This window comes from Triticum urartu, chromosome 4 (assembly GCF_003073215.2).
Source record: "Triticum urartu cultivar G1812 chromosome 4, Tu2.1, whole genome shotgun sequence".
Lineage (NCBI taxonomy): Eukaryota > Viridiplantae > Streptophyta > Magnoliopsida > Poales > Poaceae > Triticum > Triticum urartu.
This window is the reverse complement of record NC_053025.1, coordinates 611,022,741-611,049,105: the sequence shown is the minus strand read 5'-3', so window position 1 is coordinate 611,049,105 and position 26,365 is coordinate 611,022,741. Positions and strand designations below refer to the sequence as shown.

Below are 26,365 nucleotides of genomic sequence, written 5' to 3'. Positions count from 1 at the left end.
GCACACTTGCCGGCCGGGGTACGTGCGGGTATTCAAGTATGTACGTATACGCGGTACGTACAGACGACATTGATCATGCATGTCATCAGCTCACAATGCATGCATCGATGGGTACGTGAAGGAGCACTCGCATGCATGAATCAAGCAATAGCTAGCTAATGTACTAGTACACGTGTGTATCCCTGATATTGCATTTTTTTTCTTTCTACAACGCCAAGTATAATTATCTTGAGATAGCTCAGTACAAAACCGCTTCAAGCAACAACAACTGAACTCCTTGGCGTAGACCCAATCTGTTCATGCAACTCGCTGATGTACTTTCTCGTCAAAAGCAACGAACACGATGTTTCCTAGCATGGATGAGTTTCTAGATGAATGCATTCTAGGCTTTAGTCAGAGCATCTCCAACAGGCGCCGGTCGCGCCGCGCGCAAAAAACACATATGCCGCGCGCGCATCAGCTGGTTTGGCGCGGCGTGCAGCGCTGATTCCAGCGGCCGCGCTAAAATGCAGCGCGCGCGTCGCTCCAGGAGCGCGCCAAAATGCAGCGCGCGCGACCCGCCGGTGCATTGCATATGGCATTTTTCAACATAAAATGATGAACATTTTTAACACAATAAAAATTTCACATAAACAAGTTGGTGAAATTCATGTCCACAAGTTTAAAATCATGCCCACAAGTTCATCCAACCAAGTTCAAAATGCAAATCAAGTTCAATACACAAAGGAAAGACACATCATTCCTCGTCCTCGTCTTCGTCCTCGTCCTCATCTTTGGAAGACGATTCTTCCGCCTCCGAAGATGAATCTTCCTCCCTCTCCTCATCGCGCACCGCATCACGTGAAGCTCCGACGGTGTTGGCAAGATTTTCAACGGCATCTTCATGAGAATATGTGCGAGGAGGCTCATCGAAAGACATTCCGCCCATGACGGCCGGAGGTGCACCCATGCCTCCCATGAGAGAAGCAAAACTCATGCCTCCCATCGTGGCCATAGCGTCGGGGGTGCTCCAAAGCCAGCCATGCCTCCCATTGCACCTAAACCGCCCACGGTACCTCCGAAGCCACCCATGGCACCCATGGCGCCGAGGCCACCGCCACCCATTGCAGGAACCATGGCTCTTTTTTGGATCAAGACTTCTTGTTGGCCAAGATTGACATACTCCTTTTGCGCCGCATTGAGGTTAGTTGTGCCCAAGAAGAACAAGTGCTTCTCCCATTTCAACAATCTAGTTCGCTCCTCATTGCTCACCTTCCTCTCCTCCAAAGCCACCTCCTCTCCTCGGCCGCCAACCTCCTCTCCTCGGCCGCGGCATCTTGGGTCCTTGCCATTTTCCTCACCTCGTTGGCTTCTTTTCTTGCCTTCATAATAGATTCCATAGCATTTTTGAGCTCATCATCTCCTTTCCTCTTCTTCTTTTGTGTTTGGTCTTTCTTGCACCCATCCGGTCGCTTTGGCTTCGAGTATGAAACCGAGTTGGGTGTAGGGCTTCTCTTGCCGTCATCACTTGATGCATCATCCTCCTCCTCATCATCATCCAACTTAATTGTTCGCTTCCGTTTGTCGCTCAAATGCAAATCTTCCAAATCTTCACGCTTCTTCCATTTCTCATCATCCTTCAACACATCATAGCAATGAGGCAAAGTAAAGACCCTTCCTTTCTTGATCTTCCCCTTCTTGGTTTTCCTCTCCTCTTCTTTGAACAAGTTTTGCGCAATGTTGAACTACATGAAAACAAAGCAAGTTAGCACCAACAACAAGCAAAACAAAGAAAGTTTAGCACCAACATGTAAGATGAAATGGCACTTACTCTATTGTCCTCATTTGTGCCACTTGGATTCAACTTGTCAACCGCCATTTGACAAGCCGCCCACCTTTGACAATCCGAGTTGATTGTCGACCATCGGGACCTAAGTGATCGGTTGGAGTGGTCAATTCCACTCACGTTGCGAGCATCAAAGTGTTCCTTCATCCGGTTCCAATAAGCATCTCTACTTTGATCGCCTCCAACGGATGGATCCCTCGACACTTGCAACCAAGTATTGCATAGTAAGATGTCATCGGTGTTGGTGTAATTGCCCGCTCTTCCTTTCGGTGCGTCGACAATGCCCTCACCCTCCTCGTCCACCTCGAAATCATGGTCTTCAAAATGCATGTCATTGGTTTGAGACCAATGCGAATTGTTGGAGCCAACACCCATCGTTGACATGTATGCATCATCATTGAGACTACAATTTTTTTTTGCACAATGCAAATAAGCTATCTATATGTGACGAATGCATTCAAAAAATAACAAAAAAATGAAAAGTTAGAATTTTTTTTACCTTGGAGGCATTTCGTCGAACATGTTGTGCGCGCCGGCCGCCGGCTCAACGAGTGAGCTTGCCGGCGCTTCGGCAGCCGCCGCGCCCGTCGCACGCCCCGCAAGCTTCTTCCTCTTCGCCTTGGAGGTGCCGGAGCCGTCCGCCGCCTTGTTTTTCTTCGCCGATGTCTTGCCCTTCTTTGGCCGCGCCGCATTGGGGAGCTTTGAGGAGGAGGGGGCGGCGGCTCGGGCCGGCGCCGGCGCGACGCCACCCGCCGCCGAGGTCATCCGCGGCAGTATGAAGAGGCCGCGCGCGAGGCCGCTCGTCGGAGGAGCTCCGGCGGCGGCGAGGCCAACGCCACCCGGGCTAGGGTTTGTGGCGGCGGCGGCGGGGTCGCGGCTATAGGACGGGGTGAGCGGGGTGCCGGCGCGTGCGTCCATGGGTGCGGGTCGCCGGCGCCGGCGCGCGCGGGGCTTTGAAGGGGGAGAAGAAGAGCGCGCAGCGCGAGCGTCGAGTGTGCCGCGCGTGGAAGCGGGCGCCGCAAATACACCGCGCGATGAACCGCATCCACGCGCGCGCCCAACTGCTTATACCGCACGCGCGGTTATTGCGCGTCCGCTGGAGCCATCCGCCGGGTTGCGCGCGCGCTAAAACGGGGAATTTTGCGGCGCGGCGCCTGTTTAGCGCGCCTGTTGGAGATGCTCTTAGCTTGTGACCAAGACACCCACGTACAAAGCTAGCTTCGCCTTGGGGCTGGTTGATTCTAACGAGAACAACATGCAAGAAGCATGCAAGAACTAGTTGATGGCCACGGTACCATGCCCGATGATTTTCTTTATATTGATATCATGGTGTTGGTATCATAAGTAAGGGGTACACATGCATACATAGGCGTAAAGCTAGATAACTAAGAGTCCTATTCGGTGAAGACTTCTGGTTCGACTCGGATAGCTCCTATAATACATGCACGTCGTGATTATTGCTAACAAAACATTTATTTTCATAATGAAATATTTATTAACCATATCATCACACAAAGCTGATATAATTTGTTCAAACTTTAAGTTCACCAATTTGCATTAGTCAAATGCCAGACCACTGTTTTGGTCATCACAGCTTGGATAATCGCTTGGAGGTGGTGGAAGAGTCGAGTCCAATGTCGGCCCGTTCTCCACCATGAATGCCATTGCCATGCCTGATGATGCGTGCTTTTCATAATGGCAATGCAAGAACCACACCCCTGTTTGAATGTCAAATTTTCAGTTGCAATCCGCATTATATATAAACTTTCATGTATAACTAGATAGATTTCATATTAGGTATTAATGGGTTTGCGGTACATATGCAATGCAACATATACATTAGCACGTACCAGGATTACTTGCCACGAATCGGATAGCAGTCCACCCCACTACCGGGACAAGGATTGTGTTCCTCACGGGTGGATCCACCAAATTGTATGTCTGCACATCCTTTTGCGCGTCGTATTTCCCATGCCCCTGTGCGAGAACAAAGAAGTCGTGTCCGTGGAGGTGCATAGGGTTAGAGTAGCTGTACATCACCGGAGGACACCGGAACACAATCTCCACTGTGGTGTTGTACCGCAGCCTCCTCACGGACGTCGCCTTCGACGTCTGGCCCTCGTCGTACACTAACCCAGGTGGTATGCTGCTTGGGAACTCTTGCAGCGTGCTTACGCTGCTGCTCACATTGTGGTAGTAGTGTGCTTTGAGCAATGGTGTCCTGGAGGGAAGCTGGAACGAGATGTTGTTCATACGGGACACCAAACCACAGACTGATCCACCTTCTCTGCACATGTGTGTCGTGTCAATGGCCATGAATAGTTGCTCGTCGACGTTTGCTGGCACTGGGTGCGCAAGCGGGTGAGGCAGACTGGTCAAGTTGCCATGGAAGTAGAAGGATGCGACTGCGTCATTTTTACCGGGCATGTCAGGCGCCATTACTGGAGTATCATCATATCTTTTGCTTGGATTGTAGTGCACAATCCCTCTTGTTTTCACTTTCATTGACTTGCTGTTGGCCACAATGTAGTACCTGCCAGGTGATGCGTCGGCAACTAGCAGAGCGTCCACCGTCTCACCTGGCGCGATTGCAATTGTATCTGTGTTGTATGGTTTCACATAATTGGCATCAGCGGCGACCACTGTGAAGGTATGCCCAGCGATTTTCACGTAGTACTCTGAGTGGAGCGCAGCGTTTACTATCCGTAAGAGATATGTCTTGCCCTGCTCGACATTTAGAATGTAGTTGTCTTCGATGACCCCTACACATTGAACCAAGATTCTACATTAGAACTTTTGATTGCATATTGTATATGAATAAGTTTGCTTGTACTAGAATAAGGAGTGCTAATTTGTCTAGCAGCCTGTCTACAAAAACAAACAGCAACATCTTCTTATAATATGGTCGCGAAAATTAAATAGAACTAGATGCATCAATGCCAGATCAAAACTGCTATTCATATTGCTGCTATTTGAAATCTACCATTTAGTTTCTATGTAAATTTGCAAGAGGGTTTTCAGTTTGCTGATAGTAGTCCCATTTTATAGTACATATTCTTTCCTAGTTTGTGTTTAACACTTGAGTAACAGTGATGGTAATTACCTGAACAGTTATTGGCGTCCCCAAGCTTTCCATTGATTGTAGCTGAAAGGGGCTCATCACTTAAAATACTTCTCTGAATTCTCGTTTCCAACTCAATAGGATCCATTCCCAACCATTCACCTGCATACAGTTTAGAAAGTTTTAATTGGCCTAACTCAGCAGTCTGTGTCGATATAAATCCGCACATACAAACCTATAACGATGGGGATCTCTTTGTTAGGTCTAGGAAATGGGTAAGAATTGGGCCCGGATCTTGGCCGGATGAGCAGTGCACCATGAATGGTTGCACGGAGGCAGCCGACGTGAGCATGCCACCACAACGTGCCCTCCTGGCCCTTGACGTTGAATCGATACGTGAAATTCTTGTTTGGTTGGATTGGGCATTGCGTTATCATCCCTGCTCCATCAGCCCAGCAATTCAGCTGCTGCTTCACTCCGTGCCTGCATACATAGATCAATTGTGCTTCGTTAATCGTTACACTCAACTGCGTGTGTTTTTACAGTGAGATTAAAGGAGTATATAGCGATCTTACGACACAAAAAATACTAATCTTATGACTGGGTTCATATACACATGCGCAAATTTGCCATCGCAAGGAGTACTTGACTCAACAGAAAAATTATGTAGATAATGTAGTATTTGTTGTGATTATTTGGTGAGTGAAATCCATTACTTTTTTTGATGTTCAGTATCTCACAGTTTTCAAATACATGACAGCTATAATCTGATGTACCATGTGAAGATCTATAAGAATTAAATCTATATCTGACACTTTTTGTACATGCATATATAAGAATAGAGGCAAATACACTAGTGGTACATGAAAAAAAATACGAGCCTTGCGTGCTCGGATAGTAGTTCCTGAAATTATATACTCCCTCCGTTCCTAAATATAAGTCCTTTTAGACATTTTAAATGGACTACAACATATAGATCTATGTAGACATATTTTGAAGTGTAGATTCACTAATTTCGCTCCGAATATAGTCACTTGTTGAAATCTCTGAAAAGACTTGTACTCCCTCCGTCCGAAAATACTTGTCATTGAAATGGATGTATCTACATGTATTTTAGTTCTAGACCCATCCATTTTGATGACAAGTAATTCCGGACGGAGGGAGTATTTGGGAACGGAGGAAGTATATTATTGTAGTTATATAAATATTTTCTAAAAGAATGCCTGATTCTTTTCTAACTATGATAATAATGTACATAATTTTTACAAATTTGTGTTTTTTCGAGTGGCTTTTACAAATTTCTTAAAAAGAGAAAATATCTAACATATCAAAATTGGGCCGCACTAACTATGGCCCATTTATGCTCCACAAGGGTGGTCCATTATAAGTGATTAATGGCCTGTTTGGTAGTTGGTTAGCTTCTACTCCCTCAGTTCCAAATTACTTGTCTTAGATTTGTCTAGATACAGAGGTATCTAACACTAAAATGAGTCTAGATACATCCGTATCTAGACAAATCTAAAACAAGTAATTCGGAACGGAGGGAGTAGATCCGCTAAATCTTCATTGGAGCTGGGCCTAACAGTTCGGCTCAAGGAAGCTAGCTTCCCAAATCGGAGGAGAGTCCACGTACGTGTATAAAGCTGGAGTGGCATTTCTGGTGTTGGAAATATGCCCTAGAGGCAATAATAAAATGATTATTATTATATTTCTTTGTTCATGATAATTGTCTATTATTCATGCTATAATTGTGTTATCCGGAAATCGTAATACATGTGTGAATACATAGACCACAACACGTCCCTAGTGAGCCTCTAGTTGACTAGCTCGTTGATCAAAAGATAGTCATGGTTTCCTACTATGGACATTGGATGTCATTGATAACGGGATCACATCATTAGGAGAATGATGTGATGGACAAGACCCAATCCTAAGCATAGCTCAAAGATCGTGTAGTTCGTTTGCTGTAGCTTTTTCCGAATGTCAAGTATCATTCCTTAGACCATGAGATTGTGCAACTCCCGGATACCGTAGGAGTGCTTTGGGTGTGCCAAACGTCACAACGTAACTGGGTGACTATAAACGTACACTACAGGTATCTCCGAAAGTGTCTGTTGGGTTGGCACGAATCGAGACTGGGATTTGTCACTCCGCATGACGGAGAGGTATCTCTGGGCCCACTCGGTAATGCATCATCATAATGAGCTCAATGTGACCAAGTGGTTGATCACGGGATCATGCATTATGGTACGAGTGAAGTGACTTGCCGGTAACGAGATTGAACGAGGTATTGGGATACCGGTGATCGAGTCTCGGGCAAGTAACGTACCGACTGACAAAGGGAATTGTATACGGATTGATTGAATCCTCGACATCGTGGTTCATCCGATGAGATCATCGTGGAGCATGTGGGAGCCAACATGGGTATCCAGATCCCGCTGTTGGTTATTGACCGGAGAGGCGTCTCGGTCATGTCTGCATGTCTCCCGAACCCGTAGGGTCTACACACTTAAGGTTCGGTGACGCTAGGGTTGTAGAGATATTAGTATGCAGTAACCCGAAAGTTGTTCGGAGTCCCAGATGAGATCCCGGACGTCACGAGGAGTTCCGGAATGGTCCGGAGGTAAATATTTATATATAGGAAGTCCATTTTCGGCCATCGGGAAGGTTTCGGGGGTCGCCGGTATTGTACCGGGACCACCGGAAGGGTCCCGAGGGTCCACCGGGTGGGGCCACCTATCCCGGAGGGTCCCATGGGCTGAAGTGGGGGGGGGGGAACCAGCCCCTGGGGGGCTGGTGCGCCCCCCTTGGGCCTCCCCTGCGCCTAGGGTTGGGAAACCCTAGGGGTGGGGGTGCCCCCCACTTGGCTTGGGGGGGAAGCCACCCCTTGGCCGGCGCCCCCCTTGGAGATCCATCTCCTAGGGCCGGCGCCCCCCAAGGCCCCTATATAAAGAGGGGGGAGGGCAGCCGCACCCCTTCCTCTTGGCGCCTCCCTCTCCATCCGTAACACCTCTCCTCCCCGCTTGCGCTTGGCGAAGCCCTGCCGGGATCCTGCTGCATCCACCACCACGCCGTCGTGCTGCTGGATCTTCATCAACCTCTCCTTCCCCCTTGCTGGATCAAGTTGAAGGAGACGTCTTCCCAACCGTACGTGTGTTGAACGCGGAGGTGCCATCCGTTCGGCACTAGGTCATCGGTGATTTGGATCACGTCGAGTACGACTCCATCAACACCGTTCTCTTGAACGCTTCCGCGCGCGATCTACAAGGGTATGTAGATGCACTCCTCTCTCCCTCGTTGCTAGATGACTCCATAGATTGATCTTGGTGATGCGTAGAAAATTTTAAAATTCTGCTACGTTCCCCAACAGTGGCATCATGAGCTAGGTCTATCGTAGTTTCTATGCACGAGTAGAACACAAAGCAGTTGTGGGCATCGATATTGTCAATTATCTTGCCGTTACTAGTCTTATCTTGATTCGGCGGCATTGTGGGATGAAGCGGCCCGGACCGACCTTATACGTACGCTTACGTGAGACTGGTTCCACCGACTGACATGCACTAGTTGCATAAGGTGGCTGGCGGGTGTCTGTCTCTCCCACTTTAGTCGGATCGGATTCGATGAATAGGGTCCTTATGAAGGGTAAATAGAAATTGGTAATTCACGTTGTGGTTTTGGCGTAGGTAAGAAACGTTCTTGCTAGAAACCTATAGCAGCCACGTAAAAACTTGCAACAACAATTAGAGGACGTCTAACTTGTTTTTGCAGCAAGTGTTTTGTGATGTGATATGGCCAAAGGATGTGATGAATGATATATGTGATGTATGAGATGATCATGTTGGGGAACGTAGCAGAAATTCAAAATTTTCCTACGTATCACCAAGATCAATCTATGGAGTCATCTAGCAACGAGGGAGGAGTGGATCTACATACCCTTGTAGATCGCGCGCGGAAGCGTTCAAGAGAACGGGGTTGAAGGAGTCGTACTCGTTGTGATTCAAATCACCGATGATCCTAGTGCCGAACGGACGGCACCTCCGTGTTCAACACACGTACAGCCTGGTGACGTCTCCCATACCTTGATCCAGCAAGGAGAGAGGGAGAGGTTGAGGAAGTCTCCATCCAGCAGCAGCACAACGGCGTGGTGGTGATGGAGGAGCGTGGCTATCCCGCAGGGCTTCGCCAAGCACCGTGGGAGAGGAGGAAGGAGAGATGCAGGGTTGCGTCATATAGAGGAGAGGAACTCATCTTGTGTCATGTGCAGCCCCAAAACCTCCACTCTGTATAGGGGCAAGGGGGAGGGGAGGCGCCCTAGGGTTTCCCCTAGGGGGGGCGGCCAGGGCAGATGGGATCTCCCCTTTGGGTGACTTGGCCCCCAAGCCAGGAGGTGGGAACCCTAGATCGGGCGCCCCAAACCCCCTGGTCACGTGGGATTAGGTGAGGGGGCGCACAACCCCTTAGTGGGCTGGTTTGCCCCCTTCCCTTGGCCCATGAAGCCCCCCAACACTTGCCGGGGCTCCCGAAACACCTTTCGGTCATGCTGGTCATCACCCGGTACCTCCGGAACACTCCCGGACTCCAAAACCCTTCGTCCAATATATCAATCTTTACCTCCGGACCATTCCGGAACTCCTCGTGATGTCCGGGATCTCATCTGGGACTCTGAACAACATTCGGTAACCACATACAAGCTTCCTTTATAACCCTAGCGTCATCGAACCTTAAGTGTGTAGACCCTACGGGTTCGGGAACCATGCAGACATGACCGAGACGTTCTCCGGTCAATAACCAACAGCGGGATCTGGATACCCATGTTGGCTCCCACATGTTCCACGATGATCTCATCGGATGAACCACGATGTCAAGGACTTAATCAATCCCGTATACAATTCCCTTTGTCTATCGGTACGATACTTGCCCGAGATTCGATCGTCGGTATCCCGATACCTTGTTCAATCTCGTTACCGGCAAGTCTCTTTACTCGTTCCGTAACACATCATCCCGTGATCAACTCCTTGATCACATTGTGCACATTATGATGATGTCCTACCGAGTGGGCCCAGAGATACCTCTCCGTCACACGGAGTGACAAATCCCAGTCTCGATTCGTGCCAACCCAACAGACACTTTCGGAGATACCCGTAGTGCACCTTTATAGCCACCCACCCAGTTACGTTGTGACGTTTGGCACACCCAAAGCACTCTACGGTATCCGGGAGTTGCACAATCTCATGGTCTAAGGAAATGATACTTGACATTAGAAAAGCTTTAGCATACGAACTACACGATCTGTGCTTGCTTAGGATTGGGTCTTGTCCATCACATCATTCTCCTAATGATGTGATCCCGTTATCAACGACATCCAATGTTCATGGTCAGGAAACCGTAACCATCTATTGATCAACGAGCTAGTCAACTAGAGGCTTACTAGGGACATGGTGTTGTCTATGTATCCACACATGTATCTGAGTTTCCTATCAATACAATTATAGCATGGATAATAAACGATTATCATGAACAAGGAAATATAATAATAACTTATTTATTATTGCCTCTAGGGCATATTTCCAACAGAGTCTCCCACTTGCACTAGAGTCAATAATCTAGTTCACATCGCCATGTGATTAACACTCACAGATCACATCGCCATGTGACCAACATCCAAAGAGTTTACTAGAGTCAATAATCTAGTTCACATCACTATGTGATTAACACTCAATGAGTTCTGGGTTTTATCATGTTGCTTGTGAGAGAGGTTTTAGTCAACGGGTCTGCAACATTCAGATCCGTATGTACTTCACAAATCTCTACGCTATATTTGGAGCTATTTCAAATAACTGTTCTACTTGGAGCTATTCTAAATTGTTGCTCCATTATACGTATCCGGTATCTCTACTCAGAGCTATCCGGATAGGTGTTAAGCTTGCATCGACGTAACCCTTTACGACGAACTCTTTTACCACCTCCATAATCGAGAAAATTCCTTAGTCCACTAGTTACTAAGGATAACTTTGACCGCTGTCCTGTGATCCATACTTGGATCACTCTTGTACCCCTTGACTGACTCATGGCTAGGCACACTTCAGGTGCGGTACACAGCATAGCATACTGTAGAGCCTACGTCAAAAGCATAGGGGACGACCTTCGTCCTTTCTCTCTATTCTGCCGTGGTCGAGCTTTAAGTCTTAACTTCATACCTTACAACTCAGGCAAGAACTCCTTCGTTGACTGATCCATCTTGAACACCTTCAAGATCATGTCAAGGTATGTGCTCATTTGAAAGTACCATTAAGCGTTTTGATCTATCCTTATAGATCTTGATGCTCAATGTTCAAGTAGCTTAATCCAGGCTTTCCATTGAAAAACACTTTCAAATAACCCTACATGCTTTCCAGAAATTCTACATCATTTCCGATCAACAATATGTCAACAACATATACTCATCAGAAATTCTATAGTGCTCCCACTCACTTCTTTGGAAATACAAGTTTCTCATAAACTTTGTATAAACCCAAAATCTTTGATCAAAGCATACATTCCAACTCCGAGATGCTCACTCCAGTCCTTAGAAGGATTGCTGGAGCTTTGCATACTTATTAGCATCTTTCAGGATTGACAAAACCTTCCGGTTGTATCACATACAACCTTTCCTCAAAAATCGTCGAGGAAACAATGTTTTGACATCCTATCTGCAAGATTTCATAAATAATGCAGTAATTGCTAATATAATTCCAACAGACTCTTTAGCATCGCTACGAGTGAGAAAGTCTCATCGTAGTCAACTCCTTGAACTTGTCGGAAAACATCTTAACGACAAGTCGAGCTTTCTTAATGGTGATGCTTACCATCATTGTCCGTCTTCCTTTTAAAATCCATCTATACTCAACAGCCTTACGACCATCGAGCCATTCTGCCAAAGTCTACACTTTGTTTTCATACATGGATCCTCTCTCAGATTTTATGGCCTCGAGCCATTTATCGGAATCCGGGCCCACCATCGCTTCTCCATAGCTCGTAGGTTCATTGTTGTCTAGCAACATGACTTCCAAGACAGGATTACGTACCACTCTGAAGTATGCATCCTTGTCATCCCACGAGGTTTGTTAGTGACTTGATCATAAGCTTCCACTTCAATTGGTGTAGGTGCCACAGGAACAACTTCCTGTGCCCTGCCACACACTAGTTGAAGAAACGGTTCAACAACCTTATCAAGTCTCCACCATCCTCCCACTCAATTCTTTCGAGAGAAACTTTTCCTCGAGAAAGGACCCGATTATAGAAACAATCCCTTATTGCTTTTGGATCTGAGACAGGAGGTATACCCAACTGTTTTTGGGTGTCCTATGAAGATGCATTTATCTGCTTTGGGTTCGAGCCTATCAGCCTAAAACTTTTTCACATAAGCGTCGCAGCCCCAAACTTTTAAGAAATGACAGCTTAGGTTTCTCTAAACCATAGTTCATACGATGTCATCTCATCGGAATTACGTGGTGCCCTATTTAAAGTGAATGTGGTTGTCTCTAATGCCTAACCCATAAACTATCGTGGTAATTCGATAAGAGACATCATGGTATGCATCATATCCAATAGGGTGCAGTTATGATGTTCGGACACACCATCACACTATGGTGTTCCAGGCTGTATTAGTTGTGAAACAATTTCCACAATGTCTTAATTCTGTGCCAAACTCGTAATTCAGATATTCATCTCTATGATCATATCATAGATCTTTTATCCTCTTGTCACGACGATCTTTCAACTTCACACTGAAATTACTTGAACCTTTCAATAATTCAGACTCGTGATTCATCAAGTAAATATACTCAACATCTACTCAAATCATCTGTGAAGTAAGAACATAACGATATCCACTACATGCCTCAGCACTCATTGGACTGCACACATCAAAATGTATTACTTCCAACAAGTTGCTTTCTAGTTCCATTTTACTGAAAACGAGGCTTTCAGTCATCTTGCCCATGTGGTATGATTTGCATGTCTCAAGTGATTCAAAAATCAAGTGAGTCCAAACAATCCATCTGTATAGAGTTTCTTCATGCATATCTACCAACAAACACGGTTCGCATGTCTCAATCCTTTCAAAAACGAGTGAGCCCAAAGATCCATCAACATGGAGCTTCTTCATGCGTTTTATACCGATATGACTTACGTGGCATTGCCACAAGTAGGTGGTACTATCATTACTATCTTATATCTTTTGGCATGAACATGTGTATCACTACGATCGAGATTCAATAAACCATTTATTTTAGGTGTAAGACCATTGAAGGTATTATTCAAATAAACAGAGTAACCATTATTCTCCTTAAATGAATAACCGTATTGCGATAGACATAATCCAATCATGTCTATGCTCAACGCAAACACCAATCTCGATGGTAGAGGGAGCGTACGATATTTGATCAACCTTGGAAATACTTCCAACACATATCGTCATCTCACCTTTAGCTAGTCTCCGTTTATTCCGTAGCCTTTTGTTTCGAGTTACTAACACTTAGCAACCGAACCGGTATCTAATACCCTGGTGCTACTAGGAGTACTAGTAAAGTACACATCAACACAATGTATATCCAATATACTTCTATCGACCTTGCCAGCCTTCTAATCTACCAAGTATCTAGGGTAATTCTACTCCAGTGGCTGTTCCCCTTATTACAGAAGCACTTAGTCTCGGGTTTGGGTTCAACTTTGGGTTTCTTCATTAGAGCAGCAGCTGATTTGCCGTTTCATGAAGTATCCCTTCTTGCCCTTGCCCTTCTTGAAACTAGTGGTTTCACCAACCATCAACAATTGATGCTCCTTCTTGATTTCTACTTTTGTGGTGTCAAACATCGTGAATGTCTCAAGGATCATCATATATGTCCCTGATATATTATAGTTCATCACGAAGCTCTAGCAGCTTGGTGGTAATGACTTCGGAGAAACATCACTATCTCATCTGGAAGATCAACTCCCACTCGATTCAAATGATTGTTGTACTCAGACAATCTGAGCACAAGCTCAACAATTGAGCTTTTCTCCTAAGTTTGCAGGCTAAGAAAATCTTTGGAGGTCTTATACCTCTTGACGTGGGCACGAGCCTGAAATTCCAATTTCAGCCCTCAAAACATCTCATAGGTTCCGCGACGTTTCAAAACCGTCTTCGATGCCTCAACTCTAAACCGTTTAACTGAACTATCACGTAGTTATCAAAATGTGTATGTCAGATGTTCGAAACATCCACAGACGACGTTCGAGGTTCAGCACACTGAGCTGTGCATTAAAGACATAAGCCTTCTACTGTCTGCATATGAGGACTATCCTCAGTTTACGGACCTAGTCCGCATAATTGCTACTATCAACTTTCAACTAAATTTTCTCTAGGAACATATCTAAACAGTAGAACTGAAGCGCGAGCTACGACATAATTTGCGAAGACCTTTTGACTATGTTCAGGATAATTAAGTTCATCTTATGAACTCCCACTCAGATAGACATCCCTCTAGTCATCTAAGTGATTACATGATCTGAGTCAACTAGGCCGTGTCCGATCATCACGTGAGACAGACTAGTCAACCTCGGTGAACATCTTCATGTTGATCGTATCTTCTATACGACTCATGTTCGACCTTTCGGTCTTCTATGTTCCGAGGCCATGTCTGTACATGCTAGGCTCATCAACTCAACCTAAGTGTTTGCATGTGTAAATTTTTCTTACACCCGTTGTATGTGAACGTTGGAATCTATCACACCCGATCATCACGTGGTGCTTAGAAACGAACGAACTGTCGCAACGGTGCACAGTTAGGGGGAACACTTTCTTGAAATTATTATGAGGGATCATCTTATTTACTACCGTCGTTCTAAGCAAATAAGATGTATAAACATGATAAACATCACATGCAATCAAATAGTGACATGATATGGCCAATATCATATTGCTCCTTTTGATCTCCATCTTCGGGGCTCCATGATCATCATCGTCACCAGCATGACACCATGATCTCCATCATCATGATCTCCATCATCGTGTCTTCTTGAAGTTGTCACGTCATCTGTTACTTCTAGTACTATGGCTAACGCTTTAGCAATAAAGTAAAGTAATTACATGACGTTTATGTTGACACGCAGGTCATAAATAAATTAAGACAACTCCTATGGCTCCTGCCGGTTGTCATACTCATCGACATGCAAGTCGTGATTCCTATTACAAGAACATGATCATCTCATACATCACATATATCATTCATCACATCCTTTGGCCATATCACATCACATAGCATACCCTGCAAAAACAAGTTAGACGTCCTCTAATTGTTGTTTGCATGTTTTACGTGGCTGCTATGGGTTTCTAGCAAGAACGTTTCTTACCTACGCAAAACCACAACGTGATATGCCAATTGCTATTTACCCTTCATAAGGACCCTTTTCATCGAATCCGATCCGACTAAAGTGGGAGAGACAGACACCCGCCAGCCACCTTATGCAACTAGTGCATGTCAGTCGGTGGAACCGGTCTCACGTAAGCGTACGTGTAAGGTTGGTCCGGGCCGCTTCATCCCACAATGCCGCCGAATCAAGATTGGACTAGTAACGGCAAGATAATTGACAATATCGACGCCCACAACTACTTTGTGTTCTATTCGTGCATAGTAACTACGCAATAGACCTAGCTCATGATGCCACTATTGGGGAACGTAGCAGAAATTCAAAATTTTCCTACGTGTCACCAAGATCAATCTATGGAGTCATCTAGAAACGAGGGAGGAGTGGATCTACATACCCTTGTAGATCGCGCGCGGAAGCGTTCAAGAGAACGGGGTTGAAGGAGTCGTACTCGTCGTGATTCAAATCACCGATGATCCTAGTGCCGAACGGACGGCACCTCTGTGTTCAACACACGTACAGCCCGGTGACGTCTCCCATACCTTGATCCAGCAAGGAGAGAGGGAGAGGTTGAGGAAGTCTCCATCCAGCAGCAGCACAACGGCGTGGTGGTGATGGAGGAGCGTGGCTATCCTGCAGGGCTTCGCCAAGCACCGCGGGAGAGGAGGAAGGAGAGATGCAGGGCTGCGTCATATAGAGGAGAGGAACTCATCTTGTGTCATGTGCAACCCCAAAACCTCCACTATATATAGGGGCAAGGGGGAGGGGAGGCGCCCTAGGGTTTCCCCTAGGGGGGCGGCGGCCAGGGCAGATGGGATCTCCCCTTTGGGTGACTTGGCCCCCAAGCCAGGAGGTGGGAACCCTAGATGGGGCGCCCCAAACCCCCTGGTCACGTGGGATTAGGTGAGGGGGGCGCACAACCCCTTAGTGGGCTGGTTTGCCCCCTTCCCTTGGCCCATGAAGCCCCCCAACACTTGCCGGGGCTCCCGAAACACCTTTCGGTCATGCTGGTCATCACCCGGTACCTCCGGAACACTCCCGAACTCCAAAACCCTTTGTACAATATATCAATCTTTACCTCCGGACCATTCCGGAACTCCTCGTGACGTCCGGGATCTCATCCGGGACTCCGAACAACATTCGGTAACCACATACAAGCTTCCTTTATAACCCTAGCGTCATCGAACCTTAAGTGTGTAGACCCTACGGGTTCGGGAACCATGCAGACATGACCGAGACGTTCTCCGGTCAATAACCAACAGCGGGATCTGGATACCCATGTTGGCTCCCACATGTTCCACGATGATCTCATCGGATGAACCACGATGTCAAGGATTCAATCAATCCCGTATACAATTCCCTTTGTCTATCGGTACGATACTTGCCCGAGATTCGATCGTCGGTATCCCGATACCTTGTTCAATCTCGTTACCGGCAAGTCTCTTTACTCGTTCCATAACACATCATCCCGTGATCAACTCCTTGATCACATTGTGCACATTATGATGATGTCCTACCGAGTGGGCCCAGAGATACCTCTCCCGTCACACGGAGTGACAAATCCCAGTCTCGATTCGTGCCAACCCAACAGACACTTTTGGAGATACCCGTAGTGTACCTTTATAGCCACCCAGTTACGTTGTGACGTTTGGTACACCCAAAGCACTCCTACGGTATCCGGGAGTTGCACAATCTCATGGTCTAAGGAAATGATACTTGACATTAGAAAAGCTTTAGCATACGAACTACACGATCTTTGTGCTAGGCTTAGGATTGGGTCTTGTCCATCACATCATTCTCCTAATTATGTGATCCCGTTATCAATGACATCCAATGTCCATGGTCAGGAAACCGTAACCATCTATTGATCAACGAGCTAGTCAACTAGAGGCTTACTAGGGACATGGTGTTGTCTATGTATCCACACATGTATCTGAGTTTCCTATCAATACAATTATAGCATGGATAATAAACGATTATCATGAACAAGGAAATATAATAATAACTTATTATATTGCCTCTAGGGCATATTTCCAACAGATCATGTTCTTGTAATAGGAATCACGACTTGCATGTCGATGAGTATGACAACCGGCAGGAGCCATAGGAGTTGTCTTATTTATTTAGTGACCTGCGTGTCAACATATAACGTCATGTAATTACTTTACTTTATTGCTAAACCGTTAGCCATAGTAGTAGAAGTAATAGATGAAGAGACAACTTCAAGAAGACACGATGGTGGAAATCATGATGATGGAGATCATGGTGTCATGCCGGTGACAACGATGATCATGGAGCCCCGAAGATGGAGATCAAAAGGAGCAAATGATATTGGCCATATCATGTCACTATTTGATTGCATGTGATGTTTATCATGTTTTACATCTTATTTGCTTAGAACGATGGTAGCTTAAATAAGATGATCCCTCGTAATAATTTCAAGAAAGTGTTCCCCCTAACTGTGCAACGTTGCGAAGGTTCGTTGTTTCGAAGCACCACGTGATGATCGGGTGTGATAGATTCTAACGTTCGAATACAAGGGTGTAAGCCAGATTTACACACGCAATACACTTAGGTTGACTTGACGAGCCTAGCATGTACAGACATGGCCTCGGAACATGGAAGACCGAAAGGTCGAGCATGAGTCGTATAGAAGATACGATCAACATGAAGATGTTCACCGATGTTGACTAGTCCGTCTCACGTGATGATCGGACACGGCCTAGTTAACTCGGATCATGTTTCACTTAGATGACGGGAGGGATGTCTATCTGAGTGGGAGTTCATTACGTAATTTGATTAGATGAACTTAATTATCATGAACTTAGTCTAAAATCTTTACAATATGTCTTGTAGATCAAATGGCCCACGTTGTCCTCAACTTCAACGCGTTCCTAGAGAAAACCAAGCTGAAAGATGATGGCAGCAACTATACGGACTGGGTCCGGAACCTGAGGATCATCCTCATAGCTGCCAAGAAAGATTATGTTCTAGAAGCACCGCTAGGTGACACACCCATCCTAGAGAACCAAGATGTTATGAACGCTTGGCAATCACGTGCTGATGATTACTCCCTCGTTCAGTGCGGCATGCTTTACAACTTAGAACCGGGGCTCCAAAAGCGTTTTGAGAGACATGGAGCATATGAGATGTTCGAAGAGCTAAAAATGGTTTTCCAAGCTCATGCCCGGGTCGAGAGATATGAAGTCTCCGACAAGTTCTTCAGCTGTAAGATGGAGGAAAATAGTTCTGTCAGTGAGCACATACTCAAAATGTCTGGGTTGCATAACCGCTTGACTCAGCTGGGAGTTAATCTCCCGGATGACGCGGTCATTGACAGAATCCTTCAGTCGCTTCCACCGAGCTACAAGAGCTTTGTGATGAACTTCAATATGCAGGGGATGGAAAAGACCATTCCTGAGGCATATTCAATGCTGAAATCAGCAGAGGTGGAAATCAAAAAGATGGTGAATAAAACCACTAAGTTCAAGAAAGGCAAGGGTAAGAAGAACTTCAAGAAGGATGGCAAGGGAGTTGCCGCGCCCGGTAAGCAAGCTGCCGGGAAGAAGCCAAAGAATGGACCCAAGCCTGAGACTGAGTGTTTATTGCAAGGGAATTGGTCACTGGAAGCGGAACTGCCCCAAATACTTAGCGGACAAGAAGGCCGGCAACACTAAAGGTATATGTGATATACATGTAATTGATGTGTACCTTACCAGTACTCGTAGTAGCTCCTGGGTATTTGATACCGGTGCGGTTGCTCACATTTGTAACTCAAAGCAGGAGCTGCAGAATAAGCGGAGACTGGCGAAGGACGAGGTGAGGATGCGCGTCGGGAATGGTTCCAAGGTCGATGTTATCGCCGTCGGCACGCTGCCTCTACATTTACCCACGTGATTAGTTTTAAACCTCAATAATTGTTATTTAGTGCCAGCTTTGACCATGAACATTGTATTAGGATCTCGTTTAATTTGAGATGGCTACTCATTTAAATTCGAGAATAATGGTTGTTCTATTTATATGAGAGATATGTTTTATGGTCATGCTCCGTTGGTGAATGGTTTATTCTTAATGAATCTCGAGCGTAATGTTACACATATTCATAGTGTGAATACCAAAAGATGTAAAGTTGACAATGATAGTCCCACATACTTGTGGCACTGCCGCCTTGATCACATAGGTGTCAAACGCATGAAGAAGCTCCATGCAGATGGACTTTTGGAGTCTCTTGATTACGAATCATTTGACACGTGCGAACCATGCCTCATGGGTAAAATGACCAAGACTCCGTTCTCAGGAACAATGGAGCGAGCAACCAACTTATTGGAAATCATACATACTGATGTGTGCGGTCCAATGAGTGTTGAGGCTCGCGGTGGCTATCATTATGTTCTCACCCTCACTGATGACTTGAGTAGATATGGGTATGTCTACTTAATGAAACACAAGTATGAGACCTTTGAAAAGTTTAAGGAATTTCAGAGTGAGGTTGAGAATCAACGTGACAGGAAAATCAAGTTCTTACGATCAGATCATGGGGGAGAATACTTGAGTCACGAATTTCGCACACACTTAAGAAAATGTGGAATAGTTTCACAACTCACGCCGCCTGGAACACCTCAGCGTATTGGTGTGTCCGAACGTCGTAATCGCACTCTATTGGATATGGTGTGATCTATGATGTCTCTTACCGATCTACCGCTGTCATTTTGGGGCTATGCTTTAGAGACTGCCGCATTCACTTTAAATAGGGCTCCGTCGAAATCCATTGAGACGACACCGTATGAATTATGGTTTGGGAAGAAACCTAAGCTATCGTTTCTAAAAGTTTGGGGATGCGATGCTTATGTCAAGAAACTTAAACCTGAAAAGCTCGAACCCAAATCGAAAAAATGCGTCTTCATAGGATACCCTAAAGAAACCATTGGGTATACCTTCTACCTCCGATCTGAAGGCAAGATCTTTGTTGCCAAGAATGGGTCCTTTCTAGAGAAAGAGTTTCTCTCGAAAGAAATAAGTGGGAGGAAAGTAGAACTTGATAAAGTATTACCTCTTGAACCGGTAAGTGACGCAGCTCAAGAAAATGTTCCTGAGGTGCCAGCACCGACTAGAGAGGAAGTTGATGATGATGATCATGAAACTTCAGATCAAGTTGCTACTGAACTTTGTAGGTCCACGAGGACACGTTCCACACCAGAGTGGTACGGCAACCCTGTCTTGGAAATCATGTTGTTAGACAACGGTGAACCTTCGAACTATGAAGAAGCGATGGCAGGCCCGAATTCCGACAAATGGCTGGAAGCCATGAAATCCGAGATAGGATCCATGTACGAAAACAAAGTATGGACTTTGACTGACTTGCCCGATGAATGGCGAGCCATAGAAAATAAATGGATCTTTAAGAAGAAGACAAACGCGGATGGTAATGTGACCATCTATAAAGCTCGGCTTGCCGCTAAGGGTTATTGACAAGTTCAAGGGGTTGACTACGATGAGACTTTCTCACCTGTAGCGAAGCTGAAGTCCGTCCGAATCATGTTAGCAATTGCCGCATTCTATGATTATGAGATATGGCAAATGGACGTCAAAACGGCATTCCTTAATGGTTTCCTTAAGGAAGAATTGTATATGATGCAGCCGGAAGGTTTTGTCGATCCTAAGAATGCTGACAAGGTGTGCAAGCTCCAACGCTCGATTTATGGGCTGGTGCAAGCATTTCGGAGTTGGAACATTCGTTTTGATGAGATGATCAAAGCATTTGGGTTTACGCAGACTTATGAAGAAGCCTGCATTTACAAGAAAGTGAGTGGGAGCTCTGTAGTATTTCTCATATTGTATGTGGATGACATACTGTTGATGGGAAATGATATGGAATTCTTGGAAAGCATAAAGGCCTACTTGAACAAGTGATTTTCAATGAAGGATCTTGGAGAAGCTGCTTATATATTAGGCATCAAGATCTATAGAGATAGATCGAGATGCCTCATTGGTCTTTCACAGAGTACGTACCTTGACAAGATATTGAAGAAGTTCAAAATGGATCAGTCAAAGAAGGGGTTCTTGCCTGTATTGCAAGGTACGAGATTGAGCACGGCTCAATGCCCAACCACGGCAGAAGATAGAGAAAAGATGAGTGTCGTCCCCTATGCCTCGGCCATAGGGTCTATCATGTATGCTATGCTGTGTACCAGACCTGATGTAAACCTTGTCGTAAGTTTGGTAGGAAGGTACCAAAGTAATCCCGACATGGAACACTGGACAGCGGTCAAGAATATCCTGAAGTACCTGAAAAGGATTAAGGATATATTTCTCGTTTATGGAGGTGACGAAGAGCTTGTCGTAAAGGGTTACGTCGATACTAGCTTCGACACAGATCTGGATGACTCTAAGTCACAAACCGGATACATGTATATTTTGAATGGTGGGGCAGTAAGCTGGTGCAGTTGCAAGCAAAGCGTTGTGGCGGGATCTACATGTGAAGCGGAGTACATGGCAGCCTCGGAGGCAGCACAAGAAGCAGTCTGGGTGAAGGAGTTCATTACCGACCTAGGAGTCATACCCAATGCGTCGGGCCTGATGACCCTCTTCTGTGACAACACTGGAGCTATTGCCCTTGCCAAGGGGTTTCACAGGAAGACCAGGCATATCAAGCGTCGCTTCAACTCCATTCGTGAAAGTGTTCAAAATGGAGACATAGGGATTTGTAAAGTACATACGGACCTGAATGTGGCAGATCCCTTGACTAAACCTCTCCCTAGAGCAAAACATGATAAACACCAGAACTGCATGGGTGTTCAATTCATCACAATGTAACTAGATTATTGACTCTAGTGCAAGTGGGAGACTGTTGGAAATATGCCCTAGAGGCAATAATAAAATGGTTATTATTATATTTCTTTGTTTATGATAATTGTCTATTATTCATGCTATAATTGTGTTATCCAGAAATCATAATACATGTGTGAATACATAGACCACAACACGTCCCTAGTGAGCCTCTAGTTGACTAGCTCGTTGATCAAAAGATAGTCATGGTTTCCTGACTATGGACATTGGATGTCATTGATAACGGGATCACATCATTAGGAGAATGATGTGATGGACAAGACCCAACCCTAAGCATAGCTCAAAGATCGTGTAGTTCGTTTGCTGTAGCTTTTTCCGAATGTCAAGTATCATTCCTTAGACCATGAGATTGTGCAACTCCCGGATACCGTAGGAGTGCTTTGGGTGTGCCAAACGTCACAACGTAACTGGGTGACTATAAAGGTACACTACAGGTATCTCCGAAAGTGTCTGTTGGGTTGGCACGAATCGAGACTGGGATTTGTCACTCCGCATGACGGAGAGGTATCTCTGGGCCCACTCGGTAATGCATCATCATAATAATCTCAGTGTGACCAAGTGGTTGATCACGGGATCATGCATTACGGTACGAGTAAAGTGACTTGCCGGTAACGAGATTGAACGAGGTATTGGGATACCACGATCGAGTCTCGGGCAAGTAACGTACCGACTGACAAAGGGAATTGTATACGGATTGATTGAATTCTCGACATCGTGGTTTATCCGATGAGATCATCGTGGAGCATGTGGGAGCCAACATGGGTATCCAGATCCCGCTGTTGGTTATTGACTGGAGAGGCGTCTCGGTCATGTCTGCATGTCTCCCGAACCCGTAGGGTCTACACACTTAAGGTTCGGTGACGCTAGGGTTGTAGAGATATTAATATGCAGTAACCCGAAAGTTGTTTGGAGTCCCGGATGAGATCCCGGACGTCACTAGGAGTTCCGGAATGGTCGGAGGTAAAGATTTATATATAGGAAGTCCAGTTTCGGCCACCGGGAAGGTTTCGGGGGTCGCCGGTATTGTACCGGGACCACCGAAAGGGTCCGGGGGTCCATCGTGTGGGGCCACCTATCCCGGAGGACCCCATGGGCTGAAGTGGGAGGGGAACCAGCCCCTGGTGGGCTGGTGCGCCCCCCCTTGGGCCTCCCCTGCGCCTAGGGTTGGGAAACCCTAGGGGTGGGGGCGCCCCCCACTTGGCTTGGGGGGGGAGCCACCCCTTGGCCACCGCCCCCCTTGGAGATCCATCTCCTAGGGACGGCGCCCCCCAGGGCCCCTATATAAAGAGGGGGGGAGGGAGGGCAGCTGCACCCCTTGCTCTTGGCGCCTCCCTCTCCCTCCGTAACACCTCTCCTCCCCGCTTGCGCTTGGCGAAGCCCTGCCGGGATCCTGCTGCATCCACCACCACGCCGTCGTGCTGCTGGATCTTCATCAACCTCTCCTTCCCCCTTGCTGGATCAAGTTGGAGGAGACGTCTTCCCAACCGTACGTGTGTTGAACGCGGAGGTGCCGTCCGTTCGGCACTAGGTCATCGGTCATTTGGATCACGTCGAGTACGACTCCATCAACCCCGTTCTCTTGAATGCTTCCGCGCGCGATCTACAAGGGTATGTAGATGCACTCCTCTCGCCCTCATTGCTAGTTGACTCCATAGATTGATCTTGGTGATGCGTAGAAAATTTTAAAATTCTGCTACGTTCCCCAACATCTGGCAATTCAGGAAAATGGAAATCAGAAGTTGGCCTAAATTACAAAGTAATGCCACTGCCAAGTAACTCGAGGGCTGCATACCGGTTCGCTGCCTTCTCTCCCCCTCTCCCAACACCTTATATTCTCTAGATGAGGCTACGCGGAGACACCGCTACATTTCCCTCTAAACCGAGCCAAGCCCAACCACTCTACTCCTGTGTGTCCGGCCGGGCCTAAGGCCACCTTAACTGTTGAGCCGGCTGGGCTCAGCCCGTCGAGGTAGGTTGGCCTGCTTGCGCGTACGAGAAACTAGAGCAAGCGTCGATCACAATCCATGGAAGAAGCTGCCATCGGGAAATATAAGCGATATTACCGGACCCAGTAAAGCTGGAGGACATCTGAACAGGCCCTAAGTAAGTAAGTATTGCATATCCTTGATGGAGACAAAATGTTTTCTAGCCTAGTGGCTGGTGCGGTAGGAAGTAGTGTAGGATGTTGTTGGTTTGATGCCCACTCAGGTTTTTTTCGAAGGAATCATCTAGTTATTTTTTTTTACCAAATTTAGTACTGATTTAGGGGGTTTTCACAAAAATGTGATGCTTCAGTGACTGATAGGGGCCTGGTGCCATGCTGACATGCCATGCAGGCATGGTCTATGTCTACAAACAGAATTTGCACCGTATGTGCATCAGGAGACATGTTTGAGCACCAGTTTCAGGTATTTTCTACTTTAGGCACCAAAGTGGTCATTGCGTGCAACCTGATGTACCACTAATGTATTTTCCTCATATAAATATGACTCAAAATTTCCATGTTTGTCTGTTATAATGGTGTAACGATCTTTGGTTAGTGTTTTGGTTATCTGAGCTCTCACGCACATTTATACTTTCTTTGTCCGGAAATACTTGTTCTAGAAATGAATAAAATGAATGTATCTATCACTAAATTAAGTCTAGATACAACATTTTTGGGACAAGTATTTTCGAACGAAGGAAGTATAGGTTGTTGCTGGTAAAATAAGTTCATACTAGGAAATTCTGAGCCAAGGAGAACTCTCGCTCTCTCTCTCTCCCAAAGAATACTGTGATCATTTGCTCAGCTGAAGCGTAGCAGGCAGGACAACGTGCATAATGCATAGAACAAGTAGGGCATATAAACTAGTGCTACACAAAATTAGGTACTAATTAATTACCAATGAATAGTTAACCCAGAGGGCGACTTGTTGATGACATGAACAACCAGTGAATCTCCTTCCGTGACCTCAATTGCTGGACCGGGGAGTTGGCCGTTGACCACGGTGACTAGCGTGTCGTTGCACAGGCGACGCAGCTTAATCTGGCTCACCTACATATACATTATATTCCAGCAAATCATAAGAACAGACCTCCTGTTTCTAGTTCAACAACTAAACAAGCAATTTTTTACTCCCTCCGTCCCATAATATAAAAACATTTTTGATACTAATGTAGTGTCAAAAATGTTCTTATATTATGAGACGGAGGGGTAGAAGACAAGGGAGGGAGCTAGCCAGGGACGCTTACGACGAACGTGTGCTCCACGATCACAGCATCGCCACCGCCCGCGGTCGCTGCTAGAGCCACGGGGAGGAACAAGGCAACGCCGACGGTGCCCATGGCTGCCAGCGAGGAAGCAGCCAATGCAGTCTTGGGACTGCAGAGCAGCAAGGCGAGGATTTCTGAGTAGTAAGGGGAACTGGAAGGAAGAAGAAGAGTTGGGGAAATGGTAGTTGAGTACCGTTCAGATCCGTCAGCGGTCTCCAGAAATGGTTCTCGCAGTCCCTCGTTACCACGTAAGTAGCACAGTCTCGCCCATTCTCTCGCTTAGAGTAACATAAATAATAACATCACATATATCTTATAAAATAGATGATGTGATAAGTAATTAATAAGAAAAGAGAGGCATGTGGTAACATAATATGTTACTCACATTATGGGTAACATCACACATAGCAAGACAAGATAAGCATACGACCTAACAAATGAAATGTCGCATGATAGCACATATATATGTTACTTTCTACTATAGAGACAGTAACATAGGCTAGTATGCATGTTACTAGTCTAAGTTACTCCTCATTAGAACCAGCCTTACACGTGGCGGGCAGGGGGTGGGGCCCTTGGTTCTTGCTTGGTGATGAGAGTGACCATGCCACGTGATGTGTCTTGTGATGCGTGTAGGAGATGCTTGGCACCGGGTGGATTCAGAATTTGAAACCCTATACGTCACGTGTCCACTTTAAGTTGTCATTTGTTTCTGGACACAACCATCCTTTATTCCCTCTTATATGTGGGGTCTCATGCATATGATTGATGAAGATGAAAAAGAAAGAAAAAATAAAGAGGGGAAGTGCTTCGGATGGGCCAAATATGATTTGGCGGATTGCCCGAAAATGCCAATCGCGCTCATATCCTCTTCACATATGGGCTGAATATGAATATTTTGTAAACAACCCAGACATATATGAGGATAATTTGAGAGATCCGGCTGGATGTTTTCTTTTCTTTCACCTATCCAAACACTATTTGGGCTTTCCATC

General features: G+C 46.0%; 1 protein-coding gene across 1 annotated transcript; it reads right to left on the bottom strand.

Moving 5' to 3' along the window:
- Window positions 1-3,382: 3,382 nt before the first annotated feature.
- Window positions 3,383-25,641, bottom strand: LOC125554997 (laccase-15-like). Its single transcript, XM_048718328.1, has 7 exons — window positions 25,616-25,641; window positions 25,350-25,521; window positions 25,001-25,152; window positions 5,122-5,369; window positions 4,929-5,048; window positions 3,676-4,587; window positions 3,383-3,543 (listed from the first exon to the last, which is right to left on the bottom strand). The coding sequence occupies exons 1-7, from the start codon at window positions 25,639-25,641 to the stop codon at window positions 3,383-3,385; spliced, it is 1,791 nt and encodes a 596-aa protein (XP_048574285.1).
- Window positions 25,642-26,365: the final 724 nt, after the last annotated feature.

What these genes read in the sequence shown, in the direction of transcription:
- LOC125554997 (XM_048718328.1), bottom strand. Translation starts at nt 25,641, where the DNA reads ATGGGCGAGACTGTGCTACTTACGTG. An exon ending in TCTGGGTTAACTATTCATTG is followed by an intron (nt 5,370 to 25,000) that starts GTAATTAATTAG and finishes CTATGTATGCAG; the next exon opens with GCACGGAGTGAAGCAGCAGC. An exon ending in ATTCGTGGCAAGTAATCCTG is followed by an intron (nt 3,544 to 3,675) that starts GTACGTGCTAAT and finishes ACATTCAAACAG; the next exon opens with GGGTGTGGTTCTTGCATTGC.